Source organism: Mobula birostris, unplaced genomic scaffold (genome assembly GCF_030028105.1).
Source record: "Mobula birostris isolate sMobBir1 unplaced genomic scaffold, sMobBir1.hap1 scaffold_3271, whole genome shotgun sequence".
Lineage (NCBI taxonomy): Eukaryota > Metazoa > Chordata > Chondrichthyes > Myliobatiformes > Myliobatidae > Mobula > Mobula birostris.
In genome coordinates this window covers 4026-22664 of record NW_027276336.1, presented here as the reverse complement: position 1 = coordinate 22664, position 18639 = coordinate 4026, and the positions used below count along the sequence as shown (strand labels likewise).

The window sequence follows — 18639 nt, the reverse complement described above, 5'->3', positions numbered from 1 at the left end:
CAATGCTTCTACAATCTCCAAAGCCACCTCCTTCAGAACCCTTGGGTGCACCTCATCCGGACCGGGAGACTTATCTACTCTTAGTCCATTTAGCTTCCCAAGCACTTTCTCTCTAGTAATCTTGACTGCACCTAATTCTATTCCCTGATACCTCTGGCTATCAGGTATATTGCTCATGTCTTCCACTGTGAAGACTGATGCAAAATACTCATTCAGTTCCTCCGCCATCTCTTTGTTATCCATTATAATTTCTCCAGCATCATTTTCAATTGGACCCTTGTCACTCTTTTACTCGTCATATATTTAAAAAAAAACTCTTTGTATCCTTTTTGATGTTAATTGCCAACTTCCTTTCATAATTCATTTATAGTGGCAATCTTCCCTCTACCCTTTCAGTCCAGGTTGAAGGTCTCCGCCTGAAATGTCAACTGTCCATCTCTCCCCATAGTTTCTGTCTGACCCATTCAGTCCCTCCAGCACTTTGTGTGTCAATTCCAAATCGGCTGTTATTCAACTAACATACAGTGGAATACAATCTACTTATCGACAGTACCAGACTGTGGGGAGATTTATATAAGGTTATCTGGGTAAGAACAAGCATATTCTAAGAATCGTTCATTCGTTAGTGTCATATGATGTGGGGGATCATGGTCTTTCCATGACCATAATTGTTCTTGGCAAATTTTTCTACAGAAGTTGTTTGCCATTGTCTTCTTCTGGGCAGTGTCTTTACAAGATGGGTGACCCCAGCCATTTTCAATACTCTTCAGAGATTGTCTGGCGTCAGTGGTCACATAACCAGGACTTGTGATATGCACGGGCTGCTCAAACGACCATCCACCACCTGCACCTGATTGGAGGGGTAAAGCAGGTGCCACACCTTGCCCAAGAGTAACGTGCAGGCTAGTGGAAGGAACACCTCCTTTGGTAGAGATGTATCTCCACCCGGTCACCCTAATTTTAAGACTATCAGGGCCAAAAGTGCTGGTTGAGAGTGTTATGGGTGCTGTCCACCTACACTGGCCAGAATCCTGAGGGAGTTACGGTAGGGCAAGGGTTAACATAATATCCAGGCAAGGATAGAGTGCAGAAAGCCCGGGAAAGAAAGGCTTAACAGAACATTGCAGGAGGGTCCAGTCCCTGTGACTGAGTCATAAGACCATTGGCTATATCAGCTAAAGATGGCGCCAGCAGTGTTTGGGGACCGGGACGACACGTTGCCGCCTGAAAGGCGTGCGCCTCTCGGGTGCGGTCCTGTGGACGACCTGACTCCTCGCTGCTCTGGCTGACTGAAGCATCGCAGGAGATTGAAACATCGAGACAGCCGGCAGGCGGTGTACGCTACTGTTGGAAGAAGGCCTCTGTACGCGAGCAAGGACTCTCTCCATCTTGATGGTGAGTGAGGGTCTGCTGGTCCTTGAGTTGGGGAACTCGGACAAGAGACACGGCCGATTGTAACATAGAAGGAAGTAGAAAGCTGTTAGTCTCCCATCTCAACTGTGGTAGGTGCCATATCTCCCTCCTTCGCGAGTGACAGGGAGCCTGCCTGAGATTTTGAAGTGTTGGGATGGACAGAAGTTTTTGATGGAGTCTAGATCATGGTCTCTGATGGTGTGTGCGGGTGGGAGGGGGATCGATGCTTTTGTTGGAGCAAATAGGGGGAGAAGGATGGTGGAGGGGTTCATGCTTTTGTTACTGATTATGCCTGGGAGGAGGGAGCGGGGAGCTTTGTTGTTCTAACTTTTCCCTGTCATTCATTCTTTGGAAGTTTTCTCTGTGCTTCATGGGTGTCTGTGAAGAGTAAGAATTTCAGGTTGTACACTGTATACATTCTTGAATCATTAAACCACTAAATCAGACCATTTGGCCCATCGAGTCTGTTCCACCATTCAGTGAAAGCTGATTTTTCCCTCCATCCAATTCTCCTGACTTCTCCCCGTAACCTTTAACCCCCTGCCTAATGAAAAACCTATCATACTCTGCTATAAATATACCCAACGAGTTGACAGTGAATTCCACAGCTGACTGTGACAATGAATTCCACAGATTCACCACCCTCTCCTAAAGAAATTCCTCCTCATCTCTGTTTTAAAGGGACATCCCTCTATTCTGAAGCTGTTCCCTCTGGCCCGAGACTCTCACTCTAAAGGAACCATCCTCTTCATGTCCACTCCACCTCAGCCTTTCAATACTCGATAGGTTTCAGTGAGATCCCCCTCATTCTTCTAAACTCAAGCGAGAACAGGCCCAGAGCCACCAAACACCCCTCGTACATTAACCCTTTCATTCCTGGGTTCATTCTCTGTACATCATCTGGACCCTCTCCAATGTCAGCACATCTTTTCTTAGTTAAGGTCCCAAAATTCTTGCAACACTCCAAGTGTGGTGTGACCCATGCCTTATAAATTCTCAGGGTTTTAACCTTGCTTTTATATTCCAGCCCTCTGGAGGTGAACGCTAATGTCGTATTTTCAATGAATTCCACAGATTCGCCACCATCTGGCTGAAGAAATCCGGGCTCATCTCTGTCTTTAAGGACCGTCCTTCTATTCTGAGGCAACTGTTTACTCACTGAGAGATAGGCTGTTGACGATGACACCCGACAAGCTAAACCCGGACAGAAATCTCCAGAAGCAGAAGAGCGGGAAGGAGGAGGAGAACGCTCCACACGTCCCCGAAACAGCGACCATGAAGTGCGACCATAGCAGCAGGGTTCGGCGGCCATACCTGACGGGCGAGAAGCATTGGGTAAGCGCCAGTGAACAGGAGCCCATGTTGACATGGGACTACAGGAGAGTATCGGTAAGTGGCTCTCTGGTCCTTGTGATGTGGTTAATGTTTGAATGGCTGTGTGATGTTTGACTGATGTTATCCAGGAGTCTGAATGGTTCCAGAGCCGTCATAGAACATAGAACATTACAGCACAGTACAGACCTGTCGGCCCATCATGTTGTACAGACCCTTAGACCAGTGGAAAATCAATCTAACCCTTCCCTCCCACATAGCCCTCCATTTTTCTGTTATCCAGGTGCCTATCTAAGAGTTTCTGAAGCTTCCCGAATGTGTCTCCCTGTACCCCAACCCAGGCCGTGTATCCCACACACCCAGCACTCAGTGTAAAAAATCTTACCTCCGACATCCACTGCCCTGCCTGTCCTCACCGTCATTATCTGCCAAGCCGTGTGAAGTGGGCAGTCATGACCTTTGCTCATCATTCTTCTTGGCAAATTTTTCGACAGAAGTGGTCTGCCATTGGCATCTTCTGGGCAGCGTCTTTACAAGAGGGGTGACCCAAGCCATTATGAATACTCTTCAGAGATTGTCTGCCTGGCGTCATGGTCACATCACCAGGACCTGTGAGGCATCAGTTGCCCGTACGATCATCCACCACCTGTTTCCAGGGCTTCAAGTGACCCTGATCGATGCTGGGTGGGGTGGCTGTTGCTAAGCGGCTACACTTTGCCCAACGATATACTTTCCATATCCCCCCTATACTTCCCACTAATCACCCTAAAAGTGTGACTTCCAGTATGAGCCACCTCCCCCACGTCTGTAGTTACCAGAAATTTGCTGCACATGTTGATATGGTGGTTAAGAAGGCTTTTGGTATGTTGTGTTCATCAGTCGGGGGATTGAGATCAAGAGGCTCGAGGTAATGTTGCAGCTCTGTAAAACTCTGGTTAGACCACACAGCAGGTTAAACACTCTCATTCAGCAGTTGCCTCCCCTCCCCGCCAATACTGTTTGACCTATTGAGCTTATTCAGAGATTACTTGTTAACCCATCTGCGTGTTATCCTTTGAGTGATTTGGATGTGTGACTGTCGCTGTGGTGTGGGGTTTTATTGTGGATTCTCTTTCTGTGGCTCCCAGCAAGAAGACGAATCTCACCACTGTACTTTGATAATAAATGTACTTGGAACGTTGAACTTACTTGTCGGCCAGTCTGCCCAGGACACTGGCTCCGATCAGCAGTCCGGCCATGTAGATGGACTGCACCATCCGCTTCAGAGACTTCCGATCACACACGAGGTCCCACTGCCGAAACAAGGGCACAACTGACCGTCACTGAGGACACGGCAACCCCGCGCCGCCCAATTACACCCGTGTGACCAATTACCCTACTAACCCACACGTCTTTGAACTGTGGCAGGAAACCCACACGGTCACAGGGAGAATAGACAATCTGCTTACAGAGCCTGTCGGGAATTGAACCCGGGTCTCTGGTGAGGGGGGCATTACCAGCCGTACCTCTGTCACGATTGTTGACGTGAACTGGGAGTGGTCATACACCCACCCATCGGTGCATGCCTGTGTGTCAGGTTGGCTCCCGTTGCCCTGCGTCTCGGTGCCCAGGAGATGCCACTGCGGGGAGGCGTACATGCGGCACTTGTCCGGCCTCCCTTCCCGGTCCATGGGCAGGAACACGCGGAGAAACTCCTCCGTCACATTGAGGTACCTCGAGCTCTCGCCTCCCTGTTGCATCTTGCACCAGTGGTCGGGGACGGCGGCCACGAAGTTCTGGAGCAGATTGTTGCAGGCTATGAACGAGGACGAAATTGACAGTAGGGCAATGTTGATGGCTTGGAACTTCCCAAAGCCTACAACCATCTCCAGGAGGTCCCCAAAAGCCATGGTCTGAGCAGGAGGAGGGCAGACCAGGCGTACTGAGGCAGACTGTGCTGGCAATCGATGCCTAAAACCACACTCAGCCTTTTGTATGTGATGTCCGGTAATGTTTAACAAGTTGATAACTAGATTTAATTAATCATTCTGAACTGTTAATGTAAATTTAATGACCACTGTTATTGTGAAATCATGTTCTTGCGAGCACAGGGTAAAGGAATTGTAAACACAGGAGATTCTGCAGATGCTGAAAATCCAGAGCAACACACATAAAATGCTGGAGGAACTCAGCAAGTCAGGCAGCATCTGTGTCAACATGTCGGGCAGAGATCCTTCATCAGGACTGGAAAGGAAGGTGTAAAATGCCAGAAGAAGAATTTAAAGGAGCCGTTGAGAGCATAGGGTGATAGAATTCACCCTGCTGTTTGAGAGATCACAGTCACCCTCAGTGGCCACTTTATTAGGAACCTCTTAACCCTAATAAAGTGGACACTGAGTGTATGTCTGTGGTCTTCTGCTGCTGTAGCCCATTCATTTCCATGATTTGATGTGTTGTGTGTTCAGAGATAATCTCCTACACACCACTGTTGTAACGTGTGGTCATTTGAGTTACTGTCACCTTCCTGTCAGTTTGAACCAGTCTGGCCATTCTCCTCTGACCTCTCTCATCAACAAGGCGTTTTCACCCACAGAACTGCCACTCACTGGATTTTTTTCTGTTTTTCACACCATTCTCTGTAAACTCTGGAGACTATTGTGGTGCGTGAAAATCCCAAGAGATCAAAATAAAGAGAAAATCTACGGATGCTGGAAACCCAAGCAACTAACAAAAAGTGCTACTGGAACCAAAACATTGACTGTACTCTTTTGTATAGATGATGCCTGGATGTTGAGTTCCTCCAGCATTTTTCTTGTGGATCTCAGGAGATCAATAGTAGGTTTCAGACGGAGATGAGGAGGAACTACTTTTCCCAGAGAGTGGTGAATCTGTGGAATTCTCTGTGCAATGTAGCAGTGGAGGCTACTTCAGTAAATATATTTTTAGAGAAGGTTGGATAGATTTTTGCATAGTAGGGGAATTAAGGCTTATGGGGAAAAGGCAGATAGGTGGAGGTGAGTCCCTGGTCCGATCAGCTATGATCTTATTGAATTGCGGAGCAGGCTCGACGGGCCAGATAGCTGACTCCTACTGATATTGCTTATATTAGTTCCCTGTTTTACCAATACTGGTGCCAATTTCCCATGAATTCAAACCCACTTCACCCACATCAATCCTTGAGCCATGCATCAAACTCTGTAATCTTCTTGACCCTATGCCAATTTGCACATGGCTCAGGTAGTAATCCAGAGATTATCACGTTTTTTGTTCTACATTTTAATTTAGTCCCGAGCTGCTCAAATTCCCTCAGCAGAACCCCTTTCCTCGTTTTACCTATGTCGTTGGTACCTGCTTGGACCACCACAACTGGATATTTCCACTCCCACTGCAAATTCCTCTGCAGGTCAGATAAGAGTCCCGAATCTGGGCACCAGGCAGGCAACACAGCCTTTGGGATGCTCTATCCTTGTGACAGAGAATTCTGTCTATTCCCCTGACTATACTATCCTCAATTACCACTACACTTCTCTTCTCTTCCCCCCCCCAACCCCGAATGGCTCCCTGAATTGCGGTGCCACAGTTAGGTTGCTCATCCTTCCTACAGCCCCTACTCTCATCCGCACAGGGAGCAAGAATCTCAGACCGGTTGGACAAGCTCAAGGGCTGAGGCTCCTCCAGCACTTGGATCCCACTACCTGCCTCACTCGCAGTCCCTGACCACAGACCGAATTTGAGGCAGCTAATATAATGGGTGTGACTACCTCCTGAAACAGAGAATCCGGGTAACTCTGCCCCCTCCCTGATGTGCCGCAGTGTCTGAAGCTCAGATTCTGTATCATCAATTTTGAGCCTGAGTTCCTCGAGCAGTCAACACTTGCTGCAGATGTGGTCACCAGGAACCACAACGGGGTCCACCAGCTCCCTCAGCATGCAATGACAGCACATCACCTGACCCTGCATCATCCCTACTTTATTTAATTAGCTGTAATCCAGTGACTTTTAATTCAACCACTACAAAAGCCTTACCTGCAACTGACCTGTTCCTCCTCGCTGAAACCTCTTAAGCCAAAGCCTCAAGATCCCACTCACACAATGGCCGCTCTGCTTTGACCCTGCTTTTCTTTTATTTGCTCCTGCTAATGAATCGTGAATCAATTGGTCCACAGCTAATGTGCTGAGCCCCGTCAAACACTCCTTTTTTTAAACTCTTCTCCCCAACCTGTGCGAAGCGCTCTCTCTCTCTCTCTCTCACACACACACACACACACACACACACACAATTGGTCAACCGCTAATGCACTGAGCCCTGGAAGACACTCCTTTTTTACACTCTTCTCGCGACCTGCGTGAAGCTGTCTATCTGTGAATCGATTGGCCTGCCGCTAATCCGCCATCCTGCAAAATGCTTCTTTTTTAAACTCTTCTCCCCGACCTGTGTGAAACTCTCTCTCTCTCTGCGAATCGATTGGCCCACTGCTAATGTTGGTTGTTTATCATTCTTTGTGTGTAGTTTTTCTTTGATTCTATTGTATTTCTTTATTCTACTGCGAATGCCCACAAGAAAATGAATCTCAAAGTATTATGCAAAGACATGGTTTACTTTGACAATAAATTTACTCATGATTTATACACCTTAGTCTCACCGATCGGGGGAGTTTGTACGTTCTCCTCGTCACTGCGTGGGCTTCCTCCTGGTGCACCAGTTTCCTCCCACATTCCAAAGACATGTAGGTTAGTGTGTTATGGGCGTTGAAAGCTAGGTTGGCGCCAGAAGCATGGCGATACTTGCAGGCTGCCCCCAGCACATCCTCGGACTGTGTTGGTTGTTGATGCAAAATGATACATTTCACTGTATGTTTCGAGGTAAAATGTTACAAATAAAACTAACCGTACACTACCAGCAGATCACCTTGCTCACACAAAAAGCTATCAAATGAACAAACCTACACATTAGCAGTCAGATCTTCACCAGGGTGTTAAGCAAAGGACAGTGCCTTCCTCACTGTCATGTCTACCTGAAATACCAGTCCCATCAGGGGCATGGGCTCCCCACCATCGAGGACATCTTGAAACAGCGATGCCTCAAGGAGATGGCATCCATCATAAAGGACCCTCACCTTCCAGGGCATGCCCTCTTCTCATTGCTACCATCATGGAGGAGGTGCAGGAGGCTGAAGACTTTTTAGGAACAGTCCTCTGCCATTAAATTTCAAAGTTCAAAATAAATTTATTATCAAAGGACATGATGTCACCATAGATTCATTTTCCTGTGGCATTCGTCGGAAATACAAAGAAACACAATAGAATCAATGAAAGGCCGCACACTGAACAAGATGGACAAACAACCAATGTGCAAAAGACTGCTAAGCATATATAATACGCACATATAAAAAGAAAAAAAATCTCAAGTAATAATAATAAATAAATAAATAAAGAATAAATATTGAGAACATGAGATGAAGAACCCTTGAAAGTGAGTCCATAGGATGGGGGAACATTTCAATGTTTGGGTGAGTGAAGTTGGGTAAAGCAGGATCCTTTCTCAGCAGGATCTCCCAGTGGCCACACATTTTGATTCCACGTCCCGTTCCCATTCTGATATGTCTGTCCACGGCCTCCTCTGCTGTCAAGGTGGAGCCACACTCAGGTTGGAGGAATGGCACCTCGTGTTCCGTCTGGGTGGCTTCCGGCCTGATGGCATGAACATTGACTTCTCAAACTTCCGCTAATGCCCACCTCCCCCTCGTACCCCATCCATTATTTATTTATTTATATTCACACATTCTTTTTCTCCCTCTGTTCCTCTCACTATACCCCTTGCCCATCCTCTGGACTCCCCTCTCCCCCTTTTCTTTCTCCCTAGGCCTCCTGTCCCATGATCCTCTCATATCCCTTTTGCCAATCAACTGTCCAGCTCTTGACTCCATCCCTCCCCCTCCTGTCTTCTCCTATCATTTTGGATCTCCCCCTCCCCCTTGCACTTTCAAATCTCTTACTAGCTCTTCTTTCAGTTAGTCCTGACGAAGGGTCTCGGCCCGAAATGTCGACTGTACCTCTTCCTAGAGATGCTGCCTGGCCTGCTGCGTTCACCAGCAACTTTTATGTGTGTTACATGGTACTACAATAGGTGCTAGTAGGATATCAGAAGCTCTAGGTATCGGAAAGAGGCAGTGAATAGAAAACAGAGACCTTTGGAAGTAAGTTTATAAAAAGAGCAATATATACAAAATAGTTACATGAGTAAGAAAAATTCAAAATTCCAACATTCTGCTTTGGGTTCCAAATCTCGGATATCCAATGAAAACCAAATTCTTTTTTAGTTAGAATCAGTGATAACCTTTGTTACTCCAGTTTCTCTAACTAATTAGATCTCACGTTACTCCCTTTTCACAGGTTTACAGATTAACATTTGTCTTTTTGTTTGTCCCCAGTTAGTTTGAAAACTTATTAAATTCCTAGTCTTCAATATTCTGGTTAACTTCAGTTTCAGTTCGTGGTCAGTAGGTCAACAAATTCGAATTCTTGTTCCTTGGTTCATTGGATGAAATAATGGAGCATCCACGGAAATTTGATAAAACTTATAAACAAAAGCTTGGCGAAATCCCTTGGTATGATTTGACAGAACTGATTCCCAGTTACACGGTAGAGATCTTGGATCCTCGTCTGTGCCGATACTGTCTCATCACAACTTCTGCTTGTTATAGCCGTGGTTTCAATAAACCTTTTATCGATATCGCCTCTCCCGCAGGAGTTTCACACTGAGGATTGTCAGTAAGCAGGGGAAAGATACTCACTACTCATTCCACTTCTAACAGTTATTTTTAGTTCCTAATAGTCTGCTGCATTTCTCTCGCCTATCCACGCCTGTGTCAGCCACATCTCATTCTCACATAACTTTTTCTCCCCTCAAGTTCTCTTTTTTTAAAAGAAAATTAGGTAAACCTCATTTTCATCCCCCCACAGGTGGATGGTTCTAATGTTACATCTCTGGGCTTAATTTACCTGGGTTACACAACCCCTTGCACTTATCCAAACCAATCTCCCTTTGCTTTTCCTTGGCACACTTCCCCAGCTGATGAATATTCCACCGCCACCCCGCCTCACAAACCACTACTCCCGTATCTTCTCTCAACCCTGGAGGAAATAAGGAAGGCCAGGAGATGCTGAAGGTGTGGGTGGTTCTGCCTGAGAGAGGGTGAGGAGGGACTCGTGAAGTGTGAGTGAACTGTCGGTAGGAGATGGATGAACAGGGAAGTTATTGAGGGCAGAGAGCTGGAAAGGTGAGGTGCTATACTCACTGGACATCTGTTACCCAGATGGTCAGATATGCTCAGGAGATCGGTCAGTATTGTCACTGTCTACGTCACCACCTTGGACTCTTGGGTCCAAAGGAGGTTTATGAGAGTGATCCCCATAATGAAAGGGTTAATTTTATTTTATTTAGAGATACTGCGCGGGACAGACCCTTCTGGTCCAATGCCCCACCGGTGTAAAACTTGGCTAATCACAGGACAATTTACAATGATCAATTAACCTACAGACCTTCCCACCTTTGGGCTGTGGAAGGAAACGAAACCACCTGGAGGAAACCCTCGAGGTTCACAGGGAGAACGTACAAACCTGATGGATTTGAACTCTGAACTCCAGAACGCCTCAAGCTTTAATAGCGTCGCGCTAACCATTACGCTCCCGTGTCACCCCTCCTTAATGTACATGGAGTGTTTGACACCTCAGGGACTGTCCTCGCTCGAGTTCAGAAGAACGAGGGGGGACCTCATTGAAACTCCTTGAATATTGAAATGCCTCAATGCAGTGGTTGTAGAGAGGATTTCCTATGGCGTGGGAGTCTAGGACCAGAGGGCACAGCTCAGAATACAGGGAGGTCCACTTACAACAGAGATTAGGAGGAATTTCTTCAGCCAGAGGGTGGTGAATCTGTGGAATTCGTTGTTACAGACAGCGGTGGAGGTCAAATCGCTGGGGGTATTTGAGGCAAAGGTTGACAGGTTTTTGATCATTAAGATGATTAAATTTAAGGGGAGAAGGGGGGAGAATGGGGTTGGAGAAAATGGTCAGGACTGAATGATAGAACAGGCTCAATGGGCTGAATGGCCCGATTCCGCTCCTATACTTTATGGACCATCTCCTTCTATCCTTAAGGTTATTATGCTGTGGGTAGTGATGGGGATAAACTCCCACTACCTATTAAATGCTCCCGATGGGCAGACAAGTCTCGTCAGCCGTGGTTAACAGCTTATTTCAGAGAAGGAAAACTCTGACTAGGAATCAGGAGAGTCAGTGGGGCCTGACGGCGACTGCTTTGCTTGCATCTTTGGAAACAGCTCTATTTCCATCTTTAATTTCTCCATTTTTCCCTTTCAGGGTTCTTTTGAAGACCCTGACCTGGAGTTGCATGCTAACTAGAGTTCTTCATGGGAATGGAGAACTCTCAAGGTTTCACGACTGGCCGTTATTTGACATGCCAAGGACGTGGCCTAAGAGCTTCATTCGCCTTCGGAGGTTCAAGATTTAGAGACGGGCGGATCGAAGGTCGGTGTCTTGGCAGAAGGTCTGTGTGTTGTGAGAGTCGGAATATCTAAGGCTGTGTGCCCAGAGACCTGAGATCTTCGGGCACAGAGCTCGGACAAAGCGATGCAACGATGTTTTAACATCATAAACCAGTGAGTTGTTTGTTATGTCTCCCCCCTCGCTGTGAAACAGAGACACCTCTTTCTCCCTTATTAAGGTGAGAGAGAGCCGGTGGTATGTCGAATACTGGGTGAACGAGTAGTCTTTGGGGTACTGCAAGTCTCTGTCTTTGCTGTTGCTTCTGCTGCACGCTTGAGTGCTCGGTGGTGGGTGCCGATGTTTTTATTTTGCTGAATGGGGGAGGGGGATCGTTGCTTGCTGGAGGGAGGGGAGTCGGGGTGACTTTGGCGTTCTAATATTTAACTGTCGTTCATTCTTTGGAGGCACCCCTCTGTTTTCGTGGATGTTTGCGAAGAAAAAGCATTTCAGGATGTATATTGTATACATTTCTCTGACATTTAATGTACCTTTGAAACCTTTAATCTCAAGCTTCCGCTGGCGAGGCTTCAGGAGTAAACTCCGGGAGAAAAATCCGAAACCGGAATCCTTAAAGCAGTCCCAGATTGAGTTCAACGCTGACTGGCAACTCCTGTGGCACTGCTAGTGCCAAACCGAATTGGCCTCTGCGTGGAGAGGGGGAGGCCTGCTACATGAGAAAGATCTTTCTCTGCATATCGCACTGCCCTGGTTAGGATGCATCATCCACGCTGACCCCTGACCCCAACCAATGGAGGGCTCGTAAGAAACAGCAGCTTTAAGAGTAGATTCAGACCCTCAATTCTGTACCGGTGTTCTTCCAGATTCCGACTGGCCTTTTACCTCAACGTCCTCTCCATACCACCTCATGTATTCTTCGATTTCCTTCTTATCCAGAAACGTATCACGCTCCGGTGAGCCTGAGCTCAACGCCCGAGCGTCTGTCAGAGATTATCAGCAGTTCACCGCCCCATACCCCAGGTCAATTGCTACTGCCTGAGCTGCCATTTCCATGTATCTCGGACTCCTGGCCTGCTGTTCCTCACTGGGGACCCAACGTCCAGGTGTCTCTCTCACACACACTCGCTCAAACGCACATTGATCATACCCCGTGCTGACAAACCTGAACAGACGCACAGTCGTGCACACGATGTCCTTGAGCCTGGTGGGATGTGACTTCAGGCTTTTGTATCTTCTGTCCGACGGGAGGGGGGAGAAGAGGGAATGTCTGGGGAGGGTGATTATGTCGGCTGCTTTGTACCAAGGCGGAGGGAGGTGTAGACGTAGACAGACTCCACGGAGGGGAGGCTGGTCCCTGTGATGTGCTGAGCTGTGTCCGCAACTCTGGGGTTTCTCGCGGTCACGGGCAGGGCCGTTCCCGTACCGAGCCGTGGTGGATCCGAACGGGATGCCTTCTGTGGTGTAGCGCACAAAATGCTGGAGGAATTCAGCAGGACAGGGAACACCAGTGGAAAGGAATAAAGAGTCAGTGTTTCCTCAGGACTCTCACCCCAAAACATTGACTGTTCATTCCCCTTCATAGGTGTTTTGATCGAGGCACGACTGCGCAAGTGTGTGAATGTCAGCGAGTTCGACCAGCGGGAGGAATTTAAAAGGAGAGAGTTTTAGAGCTTCAGAGAAATTAGAGTTTCTGTTCACTTTATTGATTGCTTTGTGAGAAAATCTCTGTGCCCATCCATATCACAACATCAGAAACGGGAGGAACTGTCCATTTGGCCCATCCGGCCTGTCCTGTCAATACCATCATGGCCGACCTGCCTTCAGATAGCCACAGGGTGCGATGGTGTCTGGATGGGACGTCGGGTTTGTTTAAACCCTCTGTTTCATGAGCGACTCTTGAGCTTCCTGCAGTGGGACATCTTCATTACGTAATTTGCTGACCCTTTTAGAATTCTTCTTGGCTCTAAACAGAAAAAATACTCTGCTGATTACAACTATCACATCTCTCATCCATCATGAAGGTCCCCCATCACCCAGGACATGGCCTCTTCTCACTGCTACCATCAGGGTGGAGGTACAGGAGTATGAAGACACACGCTTAAAGTTTTAGGAATAACTTCTTCTCCTTCATCATCAGATTTCTGAATGGACAATGAACTATTTTGCTCTTGGTTGCATTTTTGATATAAATACACCAATTCCCTGTCCCCTTGACTGTTCTCTTCTCATAACTGAACCACTCCATCCCAGAGAATACCTTGGTGAATCCCTCTTGTACCCACTCCGGTTTCTCATCATAACTAAACCTCTCCACCCCAGGGAATATCTTGGTGAATCCCTCTTTTACCCTCTCTAGTCTCTCATCATAACCAAAACTCTCCATCCCAGGAAATATCATGGTGCATCTCCCCTGCACCCTATCCAGTCTCTCATCATACTAAACCTCTCCACCCCAGGGAATATCTTGGTGAATCCCTCTTTTACCCTCTCTAGTCTCTCATCATAACCAAAACTCTCCATCCCAGGAAATATCATGGTGCATCTCCCCTGCACTCTCTCCAGTCTCTCATATTATTGAACCTCTCCATTCCAGGGAATATCTTGGTGTGTCTGTCTTGTACCCTCTCCAGCTCTATCACATCTGTCCCACCGAGCGGAGACCCAGAAATGCACCGTTTCTGTTGGCCTTGGTCAACAGGTGACAGATACAAACCTGTTCTCTGCATCTTCGATCGTTTCCGGTAACGGGATGTTCCGTGTCTCCAGAAGGAGGAGGGCAGTTAATCCTGCAATTACAGCCACTCCGCCATATATCGTAGACGGCAAAAAGGGGATGTAATCGCCACTCATTCTTACGATGGGTGCCACCATTGCACCCATCCGGGCCATGGTAGCTATGAGCCCAATTCCCGTCTGCCTGTTGGAGGAGACACAGAGAAACAGAACGAGTTATCCATGGATCCCAGGTTGGGAACCCCTGCTCTAAAGTGAAAAAGGGAGAGTCAGTTTTCGGAACTTTGTAACTTATAGACATTTCTGTCTTGCACTGTCCTGCCGTCACTAAACAATAGACTTCACAATGCCCACTGTCTGTAAGGAGTGTGTCCGCTCCCCCGCTGGCCATGTGGTTTTTCTCCGGGTGCTACAGTTTCCTCCCACATTCTAAAGACCTTTGGGCTAGTAGGTCAATTGGTCTGGTGGGTGTCACTGGTCAGCAAGGGCTCGTTGGGCCGGAATGGCCTGTATCTCTAAATTAAAATTATTTTGACTCCAGCCCTCCGGATGGTCGTCAGGGACCCACCCCAACCGGAACGTGAGTTCAGTTCCAGACCCAGATCAGCCGCAGAGTGTCCGTGGTACTCACCGGATCACCGTTGGGTAAAGTTCACTGGCATAAAGGAAGCAGCTGCTGAAGGCGGCTGCGAGACATCCCTTGCCAAAGGCAGCGAGCGAGGTCTGGACAGTCTGCAGGTCTGCAAGGGAAAGAGAGGCGGCGGGCGGTTACTCACCTTCCAAACGGCAGGAGACTCGCTTTAGGCATCGAAATGCGTCAACAGCCAGAGAATAATCCCGAAGTTCCTGTGCCCAAGGTGTTGGACTTGAGTCAAAATTTTTCCCATTGATGCAGTTACAAAGAAGGCACAACAATATATTTCCAGAGATTTCATGAGCAGTGTGAGGAGTCTTGGGATGTCACCAGAAACTCTCGCCAATTTCTACAGATGTACCATGGACAGCAATCTAACAGGTTACATCACCATCTGGTATGGAGGGGTCACTGACGATCTCTTCTGCAGAAGCTGCAACCTGTACAAGAGGGACCATTACACCTGGGCCCGAGGGGGACCAGTATCCGGGCAGGCAGGTTTGCTGGAGCTGTTCGGGTGGGTTCAAAGTAGTTTGGCCCCTGACTGAAAGGGCTGGGGATGAGGAAGTTGGTTCACAAACGGAGGCAGTGTCGAGTGGGACTGCCAGCAAAGAGAGGCTGATGATGGGGAAAAATTGCAGTCGACAGGATATACAAGGCAGAAAAACAAATGAATACACACAGTGTAGCAAATAAGGTTCACACATTCGGATATGAACATAGCATGGCCTCAGCTTCAGCAGAAGAACATAGAATATAGTGAGGAAAAAAACAACAAAACAAATCCCATCCTTCACTCCCACCGTCCATCAAACAACAAAACAAATCCCGTCCTTCACTCCCACCGTCCATCAAACAACAAAACAAATCCCGTCCTTCACTCCCACCGTCCATCAAACAACAAAACAAATCCCGTCCTTCACTCCCACCGTCCATCAAACAACAAAACAAATCCCATCCTTCACTCCCACCGTCCATCAAACAACAAAACAAATCCCATCCTTCTCTCCCACCGTCCATCAAACAACAAAACAAATCCCATCCTTCACCCCCACCGTCCATCAACAACAAAACAAATCCCGTCCTTCTCTCCCACCGTCCATCAAACAACAAAACAAATCCCATCCTTCACTCCCACTGTCCATCAAACAACAAAACAAATCCCGTCCTTCACTCCCACCGTCCATCAAACAACAAAACAAATCCCGTCCTTCACTCCCACCGTCCATCAAACAACAAAACAAATCCCGTCCTTCACTCCCACCGTCCATCAACAACAAAACAAATCCCGTCCTTCACTCCCACCGTCCATCAAACAACAAAACAAATCCCGTCCTTCACTCCCACCGTCCATCAACAAGAAAACAAATCCCATCCTTCACTCTCACCATCCATCAACAACAAAACAAATCCCATCCTTCACTCTCACCATCCATCAACAACAAAACAAATCCCGTCCTTCACTCCCACCGTCCATCAAACAACAAAACAAATCCCGTCCTTCACTCCCATCGTCCATCAACAACAAAAGAAATCCCGTCCTTCACTCCCACCGTCCATCAAACAACAAAACAAATCCTGTCCTTCACTCCCACCGTCCATCAAACAACAAAACAAATCCCGTCCTTCACTCCCACCGTCCATCAACAACAAAACAAATCCCATCCTTCACCCCCACCGTCCATCAAACAACAAAACAAATCCCGTCCTTCACCCCCACCGTCCATCAAAAACAAAACAAATCCCATCCTTCACTCCCACCGTCCATCAACAACAAAACAAATCCCATCCTTCACTCCCACCGTCCATCAACAACAAAACAAATCCTGTCCTTCACCCCCACCGTCCATCAAACAACAAAACAAATCCCGTCCTTCACCCCCACCGTCCATCAACAACAAAACAAATCCCATCCTTCACTCCCACCGTCCATCAACAACAAAACAAATCCCGTCCGTCACTCCCACCGTCCATCAACAACAAAACAAATCCTGTCCTTCACTCCCACCGTCCATCAAACAACAAAACAAATCCCGTCCTTCACTCCCACCGTCCATCAAACAACAAAACAAATCCCGTCCTTCACTCCCACCGTCCATCAAACAACAAAACAAATCCCGTCCTTCACTCCCACCGTCCATCAACAACAAAACAAATCCCATCCTTCACCCCCACCGTCCATCAAGCAACAAAACAAATCCCGTCCTTCACCCCCACCGTCCATCAAAAAGAAAACAAATCCCATCCTTCACTCCCACCGTCCATCAACAACAAAACAAATCCCGTCCGTCACTCCCACCATCCATCAACAACAAAACAAATCCTGTCCTTCACTCCCACCGTCCATCAAACAACAAAACAAATCCCGTCCTTCACTCCCACCGTCCATCAAACAACAAAACAAATCCCGTCCTTCACTCTCACCGTCCATCAAACAACAAAACAAATCCCGTCCTTCACTCCCACCGTCCATCAAACAACAAAACAAATCCCGTCCTTCACTCCCACCGTCCATCAAACAACAAAACAAATCCCATCCTTCACTCTCACCATCCATCAACAACAAAACAAATCCCATCCTTCACTCTCACCATCCATCAACAACAAAACAAATCCCGTCCTTCACTCCCACCGTCCATCAAACAACAAAACAAATCCCGTCCTTCACTCCCATCGTCCATCAACAACAAAAGAAATCCCGTCCTTCACTCCCACCGTCCATCAAACAACAAAACAAATCCTGTCCTTCACTCCCACCGTCCATCAAACAACAAAACAAATCCCGTCCTTCACTCCCACCGTCCATCAACAACAAAACAAATCCCATCCTTCACCCCCACCGTCCATCAAACAACAAAACAAATCCCGTCCTTCACCCCCACCGTCCATCAAAAAGAAAACAAATCCCATCCTTCACTCCCACCGTCCATCAACAACAAAACAAATCCCATCCTTCACTCCCACCGTCCAACAACAAAACAAATCCTGTCCTTCACTCCCACCGTCCATCAAACAACAAAACAAATCCCGTCCTTCACTCCCACCGTCCATCAAACAACAAAACAAATCCCGTCCTTCACTCTCACCGTCCATCAAACAACAAAACAAATCCCGTCCTTCACTCCCACCGTCCATCAAACAACAAAACAAATCCCGTCCTTCACTCTCACCGTCCATCAAACAACAAAACAAATCCCGTCCTTCACCCCCACCGTCCATCAAACAACAAAACAAATCCCGTCCTTCACTCCCACCGCCCATCAACAACAAAACAAATCCCATCCTTCACTCTCACCGTCCATCAAACAACAAAACAAATCCCATCCTTCACCCCCACCGTCCATCAAACAACAAAACAAATCCCGTCCTTCACCCCCACCGTCCATCAACAACAAAACAAATCCCATCCTTCACTCCCACCGTCCATCAACAACAAAACAAATCCCGTCCGTCACTCCCACCGTCCATCAACAACAAAACAAATCCTGTCCTTCACTCCCACCGTCCATCAAACAACAAAACAAATCCCGTCCTTCACTCCCACCGTCCATCAAACAAGAAAACAAATCCCGTCCTTCACTCTCACCGTCCATCAAACAACAAAACAAATCCCGTCCTTCACTCCCACCGTCCATCAAACAACAAAACAAATCCCGTCCTTCACTCTCACCGTCCATCAAACAACAAAACAAATCCCGTCCTTCACTCCCACCGTCCATCAAACAACAAAACAAATCCCGTCCTTCACTCCCACCGTCCATCAACAACAAAACAAATCCCATCCTTCACTCCCACCGTCCTTCAACAAAAAACAAATCCCGTCCTTCACTCCCACCGTCCATCAACAACAAAACAAATCCCGTCCTTCACTCCCACCGTCCATCAACAACAAAACAAATCCTGTCCTTCACTCTCACCGTCCATCAAACAACAAAACAAATCCTGTCCTTCACCCCCACCGTCCATCAAACAACAAAACAAATCCCGTCCTTCACTCCCACCATCCATCAAACAACAAAACA

The 18639-nt window shown here is 47.5% G+C and overlaps 2 protein-coding genes across 4 annotated transcripts in view; both read right to left on the bottom strand.

Annotated features, from left to right (window-relative positions):
- Positions 1-11993, bottom strand: part of LOC140192977 (solute carrier family 22 member 6-A-like) — a 29263-nt gene extending 17270 nt beyond the window's left edge. For 2 of the 3 annotated variants that reach the window (XR_011884540.1, XM_072250442.1), the window contains exons 1-3: positions 4251-4657; positions 3934-4037; positions 2573-2727 (exon numbers count right to left, since the gene is read on the bottom strand). Coding sequence is in view for 2 of the 3 variants with exons in the window: in XM_072250442.1 (XP_072106543.1) it covers positions 2573-2727; positions 3934-4037; positions 4251-4634 (643 nt within the window). In the remaining variant the exon portion in view is untranslated. Of the gene's footprint in view, positions 1-2572; positions 2728-3933; positions 4038-4250; positions 4658-11780 lie in introns of those variants that run through there. The other variant, XM_072250443.1, reaches the window with a different exon arrangement.
- Positions 11994-12879: 886 nt separating this feature from the next.
- LOC140192976 (solute carrier family 22 member 6-like) lies at positions 12880-14723 on the bottom strand (the record flags this gene model as incomplete). The annotated part of the gene is made up of 3 exons (XM_072250441.1): positions 12880-13213; positions 13964-14167; positions 14615-14723. Coding segments are annotated over 3 exons (407 nt in total), but the record flags the coding sequence as incomplete, so codon positions are not given.
- Positions 14724-18639: the final 3916 nt, after the last annotated feature.